Source organism: Salpingoeca rosetta, assembly GCF_000188695.1.
Source record: "Salpingoeca rosetta unplaced genomic scaffold supercont1.37, whole genome shotgun sequence".
In the NCBI taxonomy this organism is placed as follows: domain Eukaryota; class Choanoflagellata; order Craspedida; family Salpingoecidae; genus Salpingoeca; species Salpingoeca rosetta.
Genome location: NW_004754897.1, coordinates 121,226 through 138,725, shown reverse-complemented (window position 1 = coordinate 138,725; position 17,500 = coordinate 121,226). Strand labels below are relative to the sequence as shown.

At 55.5% G+C, this 17,500-nt stretch overlaps 6 protein-coding genes across 6 annotated transcripts in view; 3 read left to right on the top strand and 3 right to left on the bottom strand.

The window, feature by feature from the left end:
- PTSG_10843 (uncharacterized protein) overlaps nt 1-1,127 on the bottom strand; it is a gene marked incomplete at its 3' end in the record, with an annotated part of 2,905 nt that extends 1,778 nt beyond the window's left edge. Inside the window, exons 1-3 of the mRNA XM_004988166.1 lie at nt 897-1,127; nt 544-681; nt 27-265 (exon numbers count right to left, since the gene is read on the bottom strand). Coding sequence (XP_004988223.1) covers nt 27-265; nt 544-681; nt 897-1,072 — 553 coding nt within the window. The 5' untranslated portion in view covers nt 1,073-1,127. The remainder of the gene's footprint in view (nt 1-26; nt 266-543; nt 682-896) is intronic.
- Nucleotides 1,128-1,295: 168 nt separating this feature from the next.
- Nucleotides 1,296-2,399, top strand: PTSG_10842 (ubiquitin thioesterase OTU1; the record flags this gene model as incomplete). Its single annotated transcript, XM_004988165.1, has 2 exons — nt 1,296-1,520; nt 1,704-2,399. 2 exons carry the CDS (start codon nt 1,296-1,298, stop codon nt 2,397-2,399), a joined length of 921 nt encoding a protein of 306 aa, XP_004988222.1.
- A 274-nt stretch (nt 2,400-2,673) lies between these two features.
- PTSG_10841 (uncharacterized protein) lies at nt 2,674-3,841 on the bottom strand. Its single transcript, XM_004988164.1, has 4 exons — nt 3,684-3,841; nt 3,391-3,483; nt 3,113-3,187; nt 2,674-2,966 (listed from the first exon to the last, which is right to left on the bottom strand). Exons 1-4 carry the CDS (start codon nt 3,801-3,803, stop codon nt 2,835-2,837), a joined length of 420 nt encoding a protein of 139 aa, XP_004988221.1. The 5' UTR covers nt 3,804-3,841; the 3' UTR covers nt 2,674-2,834.
- Nucleotides 3,842-4,378: 537 nt separating this feature from the next.
- On the top strand, nt 4,379-5,074 carry PTSG_10840 (uncharacterized protein; the record flags this gene model as incomplete). The annotated part of the gene is made up of 3 exons (XM_004988163.1): nt 4,379-4,459; nt 4,754-4,834; nt 5,045-5,074. The coding sequence occupies 3 exons, from the start codon at nt 4,379-4,381 to the stop codon at nt 5,072-5,074; spliced, it is 192 nt and encodes a 63-aa protein (XP_004988220.1).
- Nucleotides 5,075-5,859: 785 nt separating this feature from the next.
- On the bottom strand, nt 5,860-13,961 carry PTSG_10839 (uncharacterized protein; the record flags this gene model as incomplete). Its single annotated transcript, XM_004988162.1, has 18 exons — nt 5,860-5,954; nt 6,206-6,257; nt 6,479-6,537; nt 6,760-6,877; nt 7,086-7,175; nt 7,472-7,564; nt 7,827-7,930; nt 8,075-8,297; nt 8,530-8,879; nt 9,169-9,445; nt 9,772-9,924; nt 10,664-10,811; nt 11,103-11,166; nt 11,392-11,476; nt 11,786-11,854; nt 12,164-12,283; nt 12,559-12,613; nt 12,844-13,961. 18 exons carry the CDS (start codon nt 13,959-13,961, stop codon nt 5,860-5,862), a joined length of 3,273 nt encoding a protein of 1,090 aa, XP_004988219.1.
- Nucleotides 13,962-14,081: 120 nt separating this feature from the next.
- The window catches only part of PTSG_10838 (uncharacterized protein), a 4,559-nt gene continuing 1,140 nt past the window's right edge, over nt 14,082-17,500 (top strand). The window contains exons 1-9 of the mRNA XM_004988161.1: nt 14,082-14,230; nt 14,455-14,621; nt 14,925-15,113; nt 15,416-15,510; nt 15,805-15,951; nt 16,160-16,287; nt 16,420-16,529; nt 16,902-17,013; nt 17,246-17,388. Coding sequence (XP_004988218.1) covers nt 14,100-14,230; nt 14,455-14,621; nt 14,925-15,113; nt 15,416-15,510; nt 15,805-15,951; nt 16,160-16,287; nt 16,420-16,529; nt 16,902-17,013; nt 17,246-17,388 — 1,222 coding nt within the window. The 5' untranslated portion in view covers nt 14,082-14,099. The remainder of the gene's footprint in view (nt 14,231-14,454; nt 14,622-14,924; nt 15,114-15,415; nt 15,511-15,804; nt 15,952-16,159; nt 16,288-16,419; nt 16,530-16,901; nt 17,014-17,245; nt 17,389-17,500) is intronic.

The window sequence follows — 17,500 nt, the reverse complement described above, 5'->3', positions numbered from 1 at the left end:
CACTCAACACACAATTCCCTCCCCACCTGTCAAGATGACATCGGTTGCGTCTTTGAACTTGTAGTCCCGTTCCAGCACCTCCACAACCGTTCGAACAACGTTGGCGCCCGTGAAGTAGAGCCCCCAAGTGCTTGCCGTCGGCGTGGTCACGTTGCCGCTGTGCAGGTCCTGCGTGCAGTACGGGATGTATACCATGGTCCATCCGCACAGCAGCGGGTTGTTGCCGCAGTCAAAGTCCTGGTACTGCCCAAAGGACCCGCGGGTTCTGGCACAGCACGGCACACGTGGTGTGAGGTTGCATACAGCGTGTGCATAGAGTACATTGGATGTATGGGCAGGTTGGTGAAGGAACAGGGGAGCAACGAGATGAGGGAAAGCAAGCTCTTTTTGTGGAGTGCAACATGCACAGAAACGTATGCGAAGGATACGCACACACACACACACACACACACACACACCGAGGCGTACACGAGCAACAAAACAAAACACGACACACACACGCACCAAGGCGTACATGAGCGACAAAACCACACACACACATACTTGGGAAAGTAGTTGCTGCTTCCAAGGGAGGAGTTGAGGTGCGACATACAGGCCTTCTTGGTGGCGCACTCGCCGCCGCCCTCCAGGTTGATCACGAAGCGTGTTGCGTTCACGCCAAGCCCAGGGCGCACATAGTACCTGCGGCATGCAAGCAATGTGCAGCAGTGAATCGGAAGAAGACGAGGGTGCGTAAGAAGTTTCACGGAGAGGCGGACTGAGTGACAGATGTACAGACAAAGAGACACATGGGGAGGCAAATAGACAGACACACACAGACACAGATACACACACACACACACAGACATACACACATACACACATACACACATACACACATACACACACGGGCGTACCCTGCTGGCGTTCCATCCATACACTTTGCCAGGGGACTATCGAGAAGCTTGAGCGGAACGCCATCGTTGTCACTGCCTGCAGACACAGCAACAACAGCAAACAGCGCAACCACTGTCGCCACCACCATCACCACCACCACTGGCACAGCGCGCATCTTCCTCCTCATCATCATCATCGTTCGTCAAGCCGCCGCAATTGTAGAAAAGCAATCGAAGTTATCACCATATTTCAGCAACGCCAAGACAGCAACAACAACGACAACAGCAGCAGCAACAGCAACAGCTGACACATCATCACATCAACCACAGCCTGTCAGCGCCACCACAACCTGTCACCACCACGACCACGACCACTAAGCAAGCAAGGCCGCAGCTCGAGCGAGGTACAGAAAGTGAGTCATGACGCTGAGGTATCGCGTGTGCATCGGGTCGCAACGACCGCAGGTGATGCAGGTGGCGCAGGATGCGACGTTTGGCGAACTGAGGGAGGAAATCGCACGCATGGCGGCAGCCGACGCGAGCGACACACACATCTCGTTTGGGTTCCCGCCGCAGGAGATCACAGACATCGCAGATGACACAAGGTTGGCGGACACAGACCTTGCACGAGGCGGCAACCTCAAGGTGAGGCTCACCAATGCTTCAGCGCCGCCACAAACACAAACACAACCACAACCACAAACACAGCCACAACAACCCCCACCATCGTCGTCGTCATCGTCGGCGCAAACATCGACGACACCCATGGTTGCAACCACATCCACGACACCCTCAACCATGCCGAAACCCACTCGCCACCAACACCAGCACCAACAGCAGTCCCAGCAGCAGTCCCAGCAGCAGCCTGGACAGGGCCCGTTGCTATGGCGGCCACACCCGCTGCGCGTGTCTGTGCCGGCAGACAACTCGTGCCTGTTCCGCACGCTGGTGTTTCTGCTGGACTGCCCACCGGGTGGCATGGCGGCCATCGCCGACGACAACATCATGACGATGCGCCTCATGGTGGCGTCGCTGGTGCAGTCTGACCCGGACCGCTTCACGTCGGCCGTGCTCGGCAAGCCCGTCGACGAATACCTCGCCTGGATCACAGACTCATCGCACTGGGGCGGGTACATTGAGCTGACGGCCATTGCGCGCGCGTTTGCGACGACCATCTTGGCCATTGATATCCAGACGCTGCGGGTGGACGAGTACTCGGGCGGGGAGGACGCGCAGTGCTGCTACGTGCTGTACGACGGTATCCACTACGACCCGCTCGTCATCGCCAACACCGATGATGGCAATGAGGAGATGATGACAAAGCTGTTTGCGCGCACGGACACGGAGACATATGAGGCGATGGTTGCGTTTGCGCGGGAACTCCACGACCTGCGACAGTTCACGAATGTGCAGGACTTTGCGCTCATGTGTCTGGACTGCCAGAAGGGGCTGCGCGGGCAGGAGGAGGCACGGGAACACTCCCAGCTGACGGGGCACATCAACTTTTGCGAAGTGGAGAGCTGACCAGGGATGTGATGTGTCGGTCATCGTCGTCGTTGTTGTTGGTTGTTGTTGTGTGTGTAAATGTGTGTGTGTGTAAATGTGTGTGTAAATGTGTGTGTGTAAATGTGTGTTTGTGTAAATGTGTGTGTGTGTGTAAATGTGTGTGTGTGTGTGTGTGTGTGTGCGTGCGTACGTGTGTGTGTGTAAAGGTGCGTGTGTGTAAAGGTGTGTGTGTGTGAGCGTGTAAAGGTGCGTGTGTGTGTGTGTGTACGTCGCTCATTTCATCACTGCTTGTTGACAATGGGTGATATTGAAAGCGATATACAACCATACCGGCCACTTTCGCGCTTATTGATGGTGTGATGGTGAGTGACAATGGGGATGGATAGGGGTGACAGTGGTGGGCAGTCTTGCTTAGCATGCTTCTTGGTCACCAAATATATGTTTGATGGTGTGTCATGACTGTTGAGCGTCGGTGGCGGTGGTGGTGATGGTGGTGGTGGCGGCGGCGACTGGTGTGATTGAGAGGTTGAGGTCACCACGTCGATATGCGCAGAGCACATGTCCACACACGTCGTATCGCCAGCCCTGGGAAACACAGGCATGGAGGAGGAGGTGGTGGTGGTGGTGACGTGAGTGAGTGGGTAAACGTAGAATTGGGGAAGGGGAGGGCATCACCATCATCATCATCATCATCATCATCATCATCATCATCATCATCATCATCCCAATACCTTCGCGAGTGCCAGTGCGTTGACGTCGACGTCGTCCAACGCCATGAGCCATGGTCCAAGCATCCCTCGATCCTCCTGCAAGCCATGTGTCGTGATGGCGATGGAATGGTGAGTGGTGGACGGTGAGTGGATGGGAGTCAGCACACACAGATTCATAGATACAGACACTGAGGCACACACACACACACACACACACAGACAGACACACAGACAGACACACACACACACACACAGACACACACGCAAAAACCATCATGGTTACACATTCGCGCGCATACCCAGGGCAGGAGTGCTGCGAGGGCAGTGTCAAGTTCGTTGGCGCGCTGTTGAAGATACGCATTCGCAACAGCCACACGCAGCGCCATCTCATCCTGGTGGCGGTGTTGGCGGCGGCGGTGGTGGTGGGGTGAGCACGTTGGTGGTGGTGCTTGAGACTCTTCGCTCTGTCACACTTGGTGCGCTGAATTGTGACAGACAGACAGACAGACAGACAAGCGAGACAGGCAGAGAGACAGGCAAGAGGGACAGACAGAGACACACAGACACGCACACAACCAGAAACAAGCGCCACCTCTTGTTCCTTGGTGAGGGTGAGGTAGCGGGGCAGGTCAGGTGGATGCTTGCAGGCAAGACCGGCCCGAATTGCCGCCTGCAAATCATCGATTGCGAAATGCAGCATGGGCCACTTCATGCCCTGAATGGACTTCAAATCGCTGACACGCGCGCTCTTGACAACACAGCACCACCGTCACCACCACCATCACAGGTCGTGCGCTGAAGAGCGAGGAGAACTTTGAGCTCATCTACAAGCTTGCCGACAAGATTGACTGTGATCGCACGAGAGAGGAATGGAGCTGTACAGGTAGGCACAGACAAACAGAGAGAGAGAGAGTGTGTGTGTGTGTGTCGTCGCCCCGGTACGTCCACAACACACACACACACACACACACACACACACACACACACACACACACACACACACACACACACACACACACACACACACACACACACCACAAACAAACACACACACACACACAAACAAACATCACACACACACACGCACGCACCCTTTGTTATCACCACTACCGCGTGTACATAGGCTTTGGTTTGAATTGGTTGTTTGTTGGGTTTGATTTGTCTTGTTTTGTTCATTTTGTTTGTTTTGTATACTTGTGTCTGTGTGTGAGTGCACATTCGCTTCTTCACCTCAGCTGCACAGCTCATATGTCTTCCTCACGTGCACATCACCGCAAACCAAACCAAATGACACACCATCAGGAGCTGTATCTTGCCATTGGCATCTCTGGTGCCATCCAGCATCTCGCGGGCATGAAGGACAGCAAGGTACGCTCCATCGCCGTGGTTCAATGGTGTTGAAGCGGGTGTTGTTGTTGTTGTTGTTGTTGTTGTTGTTGTTGTTGTTGTTGTTGTTGTTGTTGTTGTTGTTGTTGTTGTTGTTGTTGTTGTTGTTGTTGTTGTTGTTGTTGTTGTTGTTGTGTGTATGTGTGTGGTGGTGGTGGTGGTGGTGATGATGATGATGATGTGCACGTCGTTAACCCCCACCGTCATCTCACTATCATCTCACACAATCATCCCCAAACTGCATTTGCCTGCCTGCGTGCCTTGTCGTGTGTGCAGGTGATTGCGTGCATCAACAAGGATCCCGAGGCGCCCATCTTCCAGGTCTCGGACTACGGGCTCGAGGCAGACCTCTTCAAGGTGACAACAACAACAACAACAACACACCACATGCCATGATGGCCGCTCTGATCGCTGGTGGTACAGGAGGTCGAGTAGAGAGCTGGTGCCTGGTGGTGAGAGTTGAGTGCGCGTGACGTGCACCATTCCACAACACCACACAACACCACCCAACACCACTTACCATCACACAACACCACTTACCATCACACACAACCCGCGTGTCTGCAGGCCATTCCTGAGCTGATGGAGAAGCTTTGAGGAGCGAGAACTGATGTGACACATTGCACAGTCATGTGCCCACTCAATGCGTCACTCGACACCAGCTTTTGCACCACAAAGACAACTTCGCCTTCCTTTCCCCCTCCATTCTGCCAATTCGTGTCACACCAACGTGCTCTGCATGCTCGTGTGTGTTTTGTTTGTTCTTTTTTGTTTTGCTTGTTGTCTCAGTCTTTGTCTTGCCCCAAGTCGTGTTTCCTTCTTGCGGTGCGTGTGCGTGCATGCGTTCGTGTGTGCATGCCCTTTTCCTTCCTTGCGTGCCCATGCTTCAACACAACGAATACACACCGCAAAGGCACACTGCACTGCATGAACACGCAAAGCAAGCACGCCGTTTCTTTCTTTCGTTTTCGTCTTCCCGTTCCGTTTTTGCGTGTTGGTTCATTCATGTGCAACACATACATCAAATATGAACAGGAAAGCAGCGATACCACTCACCGTCACACACACACACACACACACACACACACACACACACACCGTCTTGCGCACACACTGCTGGCTTGGTTCGCTGCAATCCACCCTTCTCGCACACAGTATCAAAGTGACACAGTGACACAGTGCAATCCAAAAGTTTGACGATCTAACAACGACAACGCCACGCTGGCACAGACAGTACCAAACTCTCTCTCTCTCTCTCTCACACACACACACACACACACACACTTTCACAACGAAAAATGCGCAACAGAGTGCGAGTGTGTTCTGCGTTTGTATGCCCAAGTGCACAAAAGCCTGTGCATGTGTGTGTGTGTGTGTTCCCATCACGAGAAACCGTAGCGTGGGCGGTGGATGGGGTCTGGCAGCTTCATCTCAATGGCCAGCCACGGTCGCTCAACAACAACAAGCGACCCGCCGTCTGTAACCGAACACACGAACACACGAACACACGAACATATGAACACACGACAGCAGCAAGAGGGAGGAGAGGCAAGATGAAGCATGAGGGAGTGAGCGAGTACATGTGGTGGTGCATCGTGTGCGCATGTCTGCGTGTGGTGCGTGTGTATGTGTGTGTGTGTGTGTATGCGTGTGCATGTGCATGTGTATGAAACGGTGTTGGCAGCATGTGCAAGGATCCATTGCGTTGGTGCACGCGCATGTACGCACCGACAAATCCCGCGAACATGAGCGGCTTGTACTTGTCAATAATCAGGCCATGCTGTGGAAGGCGCACACAAGTGATCATGCAAAACAACGCAAGACAACGCAAGACAACGTGAGGCAACGTACAACACAGGGCGTGGTCGGGTTGAAACGTGCGTGACATGCCATGAAAAGCCCCAAAGTGACACAAAATGACACGTCCACTGTCAAGAGAGCGAGCGGGCGCAACGCGTGTTGTCATCGTGGTGGTGTCTTCGCGAGGATTGATGAAATCACCTTTCGGCTGGACGACGACGACGACGCTGAAGCGGAAGAAGAGGAAGAGGCATCACCGCCTGTCACATGAGAGAATGGCGGGTGGGAGAGAAGGAGATGAGCGTGGGGCAACAGTCACGCGCGAATGCAAAGGGAGATGAGCAAAGGAACGAGCCGCCGGTGTCAAGGACCACGGCCACACACAGACAGAGGCGAACACACACATACACACACAGACAGAGGCGAACACACACATACACACAGACAGAGGCGAACACAGACACAGACACGCGTCAACCAACCCTTGCGTGCTTTCGGGGCGAGTTTGTCGCGGATGTTGAGGAGAACGGCGCCGGCTTCCGTGGAGAGCAGCGCCAGATGCGGTCGCGATGAACACATGCTCACGCCCATCGGCACAGCCTGGGCAGCGGCAGCGGTGACGGTGCCGGCGGTGGTGGTTGGGGTGGTGAGGGTGGGGAAGGCATGCATGAGTGAAGTGGGTGAAATGACACGGAGCGCGCAGCACACACACACACACACACACACACACACACACACACACATACACACACGTGCGCGCGCACACCCTTTCTCCCCCTCTCATGAACACAGTTCATGGGAGGTATACCTTTGACGGCCCCCAGTTGCCTGGCTTGACGGCGCCGTGTGTGCGGCTCCAGGTGGAGAGGCGGCGCTTGTCAGAATCATAGATCAACACCTGTGTAAACACGAGGAGAACACACACACACACACACACACACACACACACACACACACACACACACACACACACACACACACACACACACGCACACACGCACACACACAGTACGATCAATGATTGAAGTGGCATGTGAGCGGAGGAGGGGATGGGGAAACGGTATGGTATCAAGTGGTGGCAGGCCCGCAAAGAGACATGAGCAAATACATACAAACGCTCTTTGCACGTGTGCACGTGTGCGTGCTGTGTCCAATGCATCACAATGTCATTGTGTGTCATTTTGGTGTGCTCACCGTTCTGTCTGCGCAGGTGACGAGGATGTTGTTGCTCTGCGGCACAAACGCCATGGCTGTCACTTCGGCTGGTGCAACAGCGTAGCCAGTCGACTGTACACACATGCGCACGAGCAGGTGTGTGAGGAACACAAGGGGGGGGGGAACACGGAGCAAGCGTGAGGTGATGGTGACTGCATCACACGGTCAGGTACGCCGTTGCCGGTGCACATGCTGTTACCACACATGCTATGCAACCACGAAGCACAGCACACAAAACGCCACCACGCGGCGCAGCAAACAAGTGCCAAACAGCCCGGCCCCCATGGCTTAGTTGGGTCTCCCGCGCGAAGACAGTGGTGGGAGCCACCATCACCTTTGCAGTGTCGAGGTTGAACCATGTAAGCGTCCTGTTGTGAGAGGTGACGGCCCAAAGGTTGTCTGAGCTGCAGGCAAGATGGCGGCGACCAGGACCCGCAGCTGTCGTACACATACGCACATGAGCAGGCAAGATGGGTTTGGTGAGGGAGTGTAATGGACGGTGCTTAACGGCCATACATACAGACAGTCAGAAGCATGCACACATGCACACATGCACACGACCCAAACCATGCACTCACATACCGTCGACGCTTCCCTTCCCCTTCTCCTCTTTGTACATACTGTGCGCGTGTGTTGGGGCGACGAGGGTGATTTTCTTGTCAATGAGCGAGAACACCTCAAGCGTGCCGTCGCATGCGTGGCACACGAGACGTGACTCATCAGGGGTGAAGCTCAGCGCATACGCAAACGAAAGCTTGCTGCACCCGCCAAGCTTGGTCGCCGTCAGCACTGTCTTCCGCTCGGCCTTGGAGGTGGTGGAGGCAGTGATGGTGGTGGTGCAGTGGAGGTGGTGCAGTGGAACGTGGGATGGGGATGAACAAGAAGTGGACGGATGAAGAGGCAGGCGGAGACAAAGAGGAAGAAGCCAAACAGATGCCCACGAAGCATTCCACACATTAAAAAAAGGATTGACGTACGCCCACCCCCACGAGCAGCCACACACACACCTTCACACACACACACACACACACACACACCTTCTTTGTGATTGCGAACACGCGCACGCCATCCAGCGAGGCGACGGCGACAAATCTGCCAGAGGCGGAGACGGTCGATGCCGTGACGTTGAACAGCGACTGCAGGCGAATCGTCAGCGCAAGCTGTGTGTCCTCCGTCACACCACCGCGCAGCAGCTGCTGCTGCCCAGCCACGCTCACCATATCCGCAGCACTTGCGGTTGTGCCGGTCGCTGCCTGTTTGTGCTGGTGCTGCTTGCCTGCGGCCGACGGCGTGTGCTTGGAGCGCTTCTGTGGGTTGGAGGGTGTGTCATCTCCATCGTCGCCGTCACCACCGCGATCATCGCTGGTGTGCGCTGGCGCATTGGGATCTGTCGCACGTGTTGCAGCCGTGGGTTGCATGAGAAACGAATAAGCAGGTAGGAGTCGCAATTATCACCACCGTCGACCTTCCACAACCACAAGCACATGCACACGCACAATTGCCGCGACTACCACCTCCCACTCACAACCTCCTGCAACCACAAGCACATACGCACACGCTATCACAATCCACGCTGCAATCCTTCCACACGCACGAGCGCGTAAAACAACAACCACGCCTCCCCTCATCACCATCACCACCATCACCACCACCATCATCATCGACAACGTCGTCACCTGGGACAAGGCGCCAGAGGTTGAGGTGGTCGTGCGTGTGCTGCAGAACAAGCGGACACTCGAGCGGTGATGTCTGCGAGACAGAGAGCGGTGGCACTTGCGGCAGGGATGACAGCGTGCGGTGGGTGGACTTGGGCTGGCCGTAGTTGGCTGTTGGGTATGCGACGACAGTGGTATCAAGGCCACCAGCGAGGAGTGTTGTGCCATCGGGGGAAACAGCGAGTGCACGCACGTCGCGCGGCTGCTCACGGCGCTGGCCGCACACAGCCCACGCGCCCTGGTCATCGTCATGATGATGATGATGATGATGATGATGATGATGATGATGATGATGATGATGATGATGATGATGATGATGATGGTGATGATGATGATGATGATGATGATGATGGTGAAGCGAGGTGAGTGGGAGGTGCGCGTGCGCGTGTAACTACAAAGTGAGGGGCAGAGAGAGCGAGAAAGAGAGGAATGGCATGGTTGACGCGAAACAAACAGCGCAACAACCCACCAGATCAAACGAGCACTATCACCAACACCACACAGCCGCCGTTATTACCATCGCCACCATAACCACCATCATCACCACCGCCATGGCTCGCTCACCTGTTTGCCCGGAGCCTTGCTGAGGGCGACAACACGAGAGTCAGCGCCGGCCGCAAAGACGGTGGCACTGGCACGATCCACGGCGAGCGAGAGCACGGGGGCCGAGTGGGTTGGCACAGACGCCCGCAGCGTGCCGTGCTGGGTGCTCCAAAACTGGTGCCACGCAGCAGCGGTGATGCGGGTGGTTATGGTGGCGATGCAGCGATTGTTATGGGGGCGGAGGGGAGGGGGCGGTTTACGGTGAGTGAGGATGGTAAGGAAGAAGTAAGTGAGTGCGTGTGTGTACGTGTGGTGAGCGCAGGCCAAAGGATAAGAACAAGAAAATATGAAGAATGACCACACGACCGAGAGAACAGAGGGTAGAAAGGGGAAGTGGGGGGGGGGGCCAGGTTATGAGTGAGGATGGAAATGTATGCTCACGATCAGTGTGCAAACACGACAATAGCATGTCATGTTCAGGTGCAAGCCTCCAATCCACAGGGCAAGTGCTGTGGAAAAAAAAACAGCAGCACCACCCCGCAGCCCTCACTGGAGGGACGAAGGAATGCACACGCACACGCACACGCAACCGCAGGGCAAAAGCAATCCAACAACAGGACTGCTTGGTGTTGCAAGCTTTGGACACCCGCCGCCACACGTGAAGAGCACGCACAAGGCGGAGAGCATGGCATACTCGCGTCGTGGAGACAGAAGAAGAAGAGGAGGAGGAGGAGGAGGAGGGAAGGAGGGAAGGGGTGTGCGTGCATGTGTGTGTATGTGTGTACGTGTGTTTGTGTACACTTGTTTGTGCATGTGTTTGTGCAATGGTATGCGCGTGCATGTGTGTGTGTGTGTGTGTGTGTGTGTGTGTGTGTGTGTGTGTGTGTGTGTGTGTGTGTGTGTGTGTGTGTACCTGGACGAGGCCGTCTGAGGATGAGGAGACGAGTGTGTCCGTGTCGACGAATGCCAGGTTCCAGACCATAATCTTGTCTGTGGACTTGACGTCGCGCAGGGTGAGCCGATGCAGCACCTCGCCGCGCCGCGACAACAGCCGGATCGCCCTAATCGTGATGATGGTGGTGGTGGTGGTGGTGGTGATGATGGTGATGGTGGCGGTGGCGGTGGTGATGGTGGTGGTGGTGGTGGTGGTGATGGTGGTGATGGTGATGGTGGTGGTGATGGTGATGATGGTGGTGGTGATGGTGGTGATGGTGATGATGATGGTGGTAGTAACGGTGAGGGAGCAATGGTAGCACTAAACGAGCTCAGAACACAACATTAACCGCAATCACAACAACGACGACGACCACCATGATCAGCATCACCACTGCTACCACCACCATCATCCGCACCCGCTGTCGTCGCCGGCTGCCAGAGTGAGGTCGTCTGGCGCCCACGCAACAGACAGCACCCGCCCTGATGGAACACACACACACACAGACACAGACAGACAGACAGACACACACACACACACACATCGTCACATGTGAGTGGTCATGTCAGTAGGAGCGGAACAGGTCAACACCGTGCAGTGTGTGTGCGAGCACATGTACACCACCATTGCGCGGGTGTGCAATCAGCCAATTGCGCCACTGCGCAGCTGTGTAATTGGTAACACGATAGCAGGGCCCAGCGACAGACCTTGCAGCTTAAGCATGGATGTGAGAAGCTCAAGTCCAGTCGGGGTGACGGTATACAGACGCGCGCATCCGTCCTCACACCCAATCTGCAGTCCATGGCCAGGAGGTGAGGGGGAGGGGTTGGGGTGAGCGATGGGGCGTGTGCATGTGAGTGGCAATGGTAGAGAGTGTGTGGACACGTGTATATTGTGCGTGTGTGCGTGTGTGTGAGTGTGTGTGTGTGAGTGCGTGCGTGTGCGTGCGTATGTGTGTGCGTATGTGCGTATGTGTGCGTGCGTGTGCGTATGTGTGAGTGTGTGTGAGTGTCTGTGAGTGTGTGTGGACGCATTGCAAAGCGTTGCGCGCTTAACGACATGTGAACGCGACAGGAAACATCGCTGGAGAAGGGTACGTACGGCGAGAGCAGATCCGTCGTGTGATGCCTGCATGCACCAGATGGCGCCACCAAACGAATCATATTGCTCCTGTAAACGCATACAATACACACACACACACACATACACACACATGTGCGCGAGGGTTGAGGGGTGGGGTGGTAAGCAGAGAAGGCGGAGAAGGACGAGGGCGTGTAATGATCAAAGAGGGGAGGAGGCAAAGAACACGGATGGCATCAGGGCATCAAGACCAAGCATTTATCCAATACGAAGACACGCCAAAGAAACCGGCCAAAACCAAACCACAAAGAACCCATTCATTCATTGCACAAAACACCAACCACCCCAAACCAATCAAACACGCCAGCCGAGAACGCATTCCACCTGCACATGCCTGACCTTGATTGCGCCTGTGGTGAGGTTCCATTCTGTGATGACGGCGTGTGCGCCGCCCGTGAACAGTCGGTCGCCAATCCACACCAGCGCCTCAACACTCAAGTCCCGCCCGCCAGGCAGCACCTGCACAGATGCACACGCACACACACGCACACACACACACACACACACGCATCCACACACACACACACACACACACATGTAAGCACACGTGAATACGCAGATGTGGGCAGTCAGACACTCACACGCATAAACACAAGCATGCAAGCAATGGGCAATGGCGAGCCACAGTGACGACAAGGAAGGAGCTACAACAATCACGGGTCAATGTACACTAACACACGGTCATATACGTTCACACACACATTCACGCACACACATGATACACATATACGCACCTGCTCAAGCACGTAGCCCTGTGATGCGTTCCAAATCTCAACGTCGGCGTTGTTCCTGCACACACGAAGGCCAAGGGCAGAGGAAGGAGGGGAGGTGGGGAGTTGCAGGTGTAAGGATATGACGGAGCTAGGAGACCGTGAAAGCAGCAGAAAGATTTCACACACGCACTGTCAATTACACATACACACACACACACACACACACACACACACACACACACCTACAAACTGTCTCACACCTTCACTGAACCCTCCCCTCCATCACAAACACGCATATACGCGCACCTCGCCACGGCGAATCGAACATGCGGTGTCGCAGTATCACCCTCGTGCGCCTTGTTGGCCGCGGCTGCACTGCGACCATCACCATCGTCATCGGAGCTTGTTGCTGCAGAGGACGACAGGATCTGCTGGTACGCAATGGCGTTGATGGACTCCGGGTGGTAGGTGACGCATCGTAGGCGGTGAACAACGGCAGTGGTGCCGAGGCCGTGGGGGTGGCCCGTCTGTTGGCGACCAGCAGCAGCGGCAGCAGCAGCAGCTTGCTCCTGCTTGCGCTTGAGCCGGCGCTTGCGGGGATGTGGATGTGCACCCTGTGTTGTCTGTCGCTGCTTTGGTGTTCTCCGCTCTGACTGCTGCTTCTGCTGCTTCTGCTGCTTCTGCTGCTGCTGTTGCTGTTGTGCACCCTGCTTCTTCTTGCTTTTGTTCTTCTTGACGTTCTGCTTCTTGTCCGCTGCTGGTGTCGATGGCACGTGCTCCGGCGCTTCATCCATTGCCGATGCCTCTGCTTCCACTGTCGTTTCTACTCCTTGCGTTGATGGAGCTCCCTTTGCTGGTGTGTCCTGCTTCTGTGCCTCTGTATCAGACTTGGATCCCTTCTTCTTTGCTGGCGTCTTTGCTGGCGTCTTTGCTGGCGTCTTTGCTGGCGTCTTTGCTGGCGTCTTGGCTGGCGTCTTTGCTGGTGTCTTGGCTGGTGTCTTGGCTGGTGTCTTTGCCGACGTCTTGGCTGGCGTCTTGGCTGGCGTCTTGGCTGGCGTCTTTGCCGACGTCTTGGCTGGCGTCTTTGCTGGCGTCTTGGCTGGCGTCTTGGCTGGTGTGTCCTGCTCCTGCGCCTCTGTGTCAGACTTGGATCCCTTCTTCCTTGCTGGCGTCTTTGCTGGTATCTTGGCTGCACGGCGCTGTTTGAGCACTGGAGAAGCTGTGTTGTCCACGCCGCCCTGCTGCTGCTGTTGTTGCTGTTGCTGGCGTTGCTGTAGCTTCTTCCTCACCCTCGACCTTGTCTTGATGCCCCCAGAGCTAGCTGGCGTGCCTGTGGGCCCCGCTGCCTCGGGCGTCTTGAACGCCTGCTTCTCATCGCCGTCGTTCCCACGCCGTCTGCCTGGCGTGCGCGTGGTGGGTGCCATCTTGTCTCCTTGCTTGTCTTGGCTGGCTTGTGGGCTATTGTTTGCACGTGGGTCTGGTTATTGCTGATGTCAGCAGAAATTGGGCTCTGACTACATTTTGTGATGTCGTTTATTAATCCAGCTGCCGCTGCGCCTTGTATGTTGTGTTTGCCCGCACATAAGGCGACACACACACCGCCCGCCACCATGGCTTATGATGGGTCTGAGAGCATTGAGATGGAGGCTCGCCTCCTGAACGGCAACGAACTCGACAACGACTACAACGATGAGTACGTGGTTGTGGTGTCAACGCTCTTGTGCTAGTCGGTCGATTCTGGGTGTGGTGGTCATTTTGGTATGGTTTGGTTTTGGTTTGGTTTGGGTCAACATGGAGTGCAGTGTGCTGTTGTGGCTACGTGGAGCGCGGCGTTGTGTACACACAGGCACTCTCTGCCCCGGACAATGCGTGGCTGACACAACGTGGTGTGATGTGAATGATGTGACTCGGGCGCAGGGGAGACTACATTGAAGTGGGCAGCCGGCACCGCGTTGAATCCATGACCTCCATCCAGGAGGAAGATCCAGATGCACACCTGTTGTATGCGGACGTGGATGAGGATGACCTCAGCAGGCCCAGGGAGTCGTCCTGGCTGGCCACATCCGCCACCATCGTTTCAAACAGTGCGTTTGGTTGCACTTTTGTGTATCTGTGTGTGTGTGTGTGTGTGTGTGTGCGTGTATGTGTGTGCGTGTATGTGTGTGTGTCTGTGTGTCTGTGTGTCCGTGTGTAGTGTGTGTCTGTGTGTCTGTATCTCCGTGTCCGTGTGTCTGTGTATGTTTCTGTGCATCTGTGTGACCGCGCCTCCGCAACTGTTCTTCCGCTGCCTTCAAACAGAACTGCCGCAGTCCTCACAATCGCAATTCCCCTCCCCTCCCCTTCACACACACACACACACACGCCTACGCACGTGTTTGCTTGCGCAGTGATTGGTGTTGGTGTGTTGGGGTTGCCGTATGCGTTTGCCCAGATGGGGTGGGCCGTGTCTGTGGTTGTGCTGGTGGTGCTGACGCTCATCTCCATGTACAGCTCCCTGGTTCTGGCCTGGCTGCGCGGCACCGCCTTTGACATCACCACATATCCAAGCCTTGCCGCCTACGCCACCCGCGGCGCAGGTGTGGCAGTGCTGCACTGCGCATTTTGTGTGTGTGTGCGCGTGTGTGGATGTATGCGTGTGTGTGTGTGTGTATGTGTGTGCGTGCGTGCTGGTGTGTGTGCTTGCGTGTGTGTGTGTGTGTGCGTGTGTGTGTGTGTGTGTGTGTGTGTGTGCGCGTGTTGGTGTGGTGTGCGCGTTGGTGTGTGTGTGCGTGCATGTCCTGCGTCGGGCTTCGCCAGATTTGATCCGTGGACCTTTCATCCTCCTTCTATTGCTTCTCCACTCACCACCACCACCACCACCATCATGACCGCGGGCCAGGCAAGCGCGGGTCTTCGTTTCACCGCCGCTTTGCCCAGATTGTGCTGTACACGTATCTCCAGGGCGTCTGCACCATCTACCTCATCACCATGAAGGTTGGTTTCGTGCTGCTGCTGTTGCGTGTGTGGTGTGTGTGTGTGTGTGTGTGTGTGTGTGTGTGTGTGTGTCTGTGTGTGTGTGTGTGTGTGTGTGTGTGTGTGTGTGTGTGTGTGTGTGTGTCTGTGTGTGTGTGTCTGTGTGTGTGTGTGTGTGTGTGTGTACTTGTGTGGTGTGTGGTTGTTTCTGCTTGTATACGTGCGTACGAATACAATGACACGCCATCTAACCACCCCCGCCACATCACCACCACCACTACGACTACCACCACCATGATCATCACGTCGCTGCAGATTGCGATTGAGGAGATATTCCAGCGGTGCGCGGAGGACGGCCCCCACTCCACGTCCGACACCTCCCACACCACCGACCCGGCCCTCGCCTTTGCATGCCAGCCCGCAAGCTGCGCCCCAGACGGCGTCGCTAACCTCCCAGACACGGTGCTGCTGACGCTGCTGTTGGTGCTGTTTGGTCTGTGTGTGTGTGTGTGTGTATGTATGTGTGTGTGTGTGTGTGTGTGTGTGTGTGTGTGTGTTTGTCATGCCTCAAACCCCTTTCACCCACACCCAACCAGCTCACCTCACCTCATTCCCCACCACCACCAACCACTCCTCACACCAACCACCACGTCCGTCACTGCCATGTCAGCTGTGGCTGGTGATTGCTGCTGGCTTTGTGTTCCCGTTTGTGCATTTCCGCCGCCTTGCCCACGCCACGTGGCTCTCCGTCCTCGGTGTCATCACCATCCTTGCTGTCAACGGTGTCATCGTCTACAGGTGTGTGTGTGTGTGTGTGTGAATGAACGAGCTAGCAGACAATGCACCCACTCCTTCCAATACAACCTGAATCTCACCATCACCATCACCACCAACCAATCCACCACCGCCGCCATCATCATCATTACTCAGGTGTGTGCAGCGCATCATTGACGGAACGCATGCGCTGGACCGGATTGAGAAGTTCCACCGCACATTCCGCGGCCTCATCAACGGCATCACCACCACCGCCTTTGCATACGGTCAGTCGCCACCAGCGTGGGATTCGAAGGAGGGATAACATGGTGGTGGTGGCGGTTGCGCTGCTGCATTTGGTTGCGTGGTGGTGGTGGTGGTGGTGGTGGTTGCGTGTTGATATTGCGGCACACACACACACACACACACACACACACACACACACACACACACACACACACACACACACACACACACACACATACACACTTGCACACTTGCATACTTGCACACTTGCACACATACACACGCACACGCACACACATACACACACACACACTTGCACACTTGCATACTTGCACACGTGCACACACACACATTCACATCAATGCATTCACACACCTGCCGCTCACCCTTTCCCCCTTTGCGTCACTGCCCAGGCGGTCACGGTGTCATGTTGGACATTTTGGCCGAAATGAAGGAGCCTGCCAAGTTTCCCCGCGCCGTGTATGCATCACAGGGGTTCATGTTCTTCAACTACGCCGTTGTCGGGTGCGTGCGCATGTGTCGTGTGCTTGTGCGTCATGTGCGTCATGTGTGTCATGTGTCATGTGTGTGTGTCATGTGTGCATGTGTCATGTGTGTCATGTGTGCATGTGTCAGATGTGTCGTGCGAATGAGTCTCAGCTGACATTTAGAATGATGTGTGATGCCCTCACTCCTTCCAAACTCACACCACCGCCACCACCATCTCCACCACCGCCACCACCTCCATTCACATCAGGTTCCTTGGCTACGGCGCGTTTGGCGGGGCAGTGACCTCCCCCATCACCATTTCGCTGCCGGACGGGTGGCTGCATGTGTTCACCAACTCCTGCCTCCTCCTCCACGTCGCCGCGGCGTACTGCATCAACAGCACCGTCTTTGGTGTGTGTGTGTGTGTTTGTGTGTGTGTGTGTGTGTGTGTGTGTGTGTGTGTGTGTGTGTGTGTGTGTGTGTGTGTGTGTGTGTGTGTGTGTGTGTGTGTGTGTGCGTACAT

Coding starts and splice junctions, on each gene's coding strand:
- PTSG_10841 (XM_004988164.1), bottom strand. CDS start 3,803: ATGAAGTGGCCCATGCTGCATTTCGCAATCGATGATTTGCAGGCGGCA. Junction 3,188..3,390: donor TCGCAGCACTCCTGCCCTGG/GTATGCGCGCGA, acceptor CATGGCTTGCAG/GAGGATCGAGGGATGCTTGG. Junction 2,967..3,112: donor ACGCACTGGCACTCGCGAAG/GTATTGGGATGA, acceptor TGTGTTTCCCAG/GGCTGGCGATACGACGTGTG.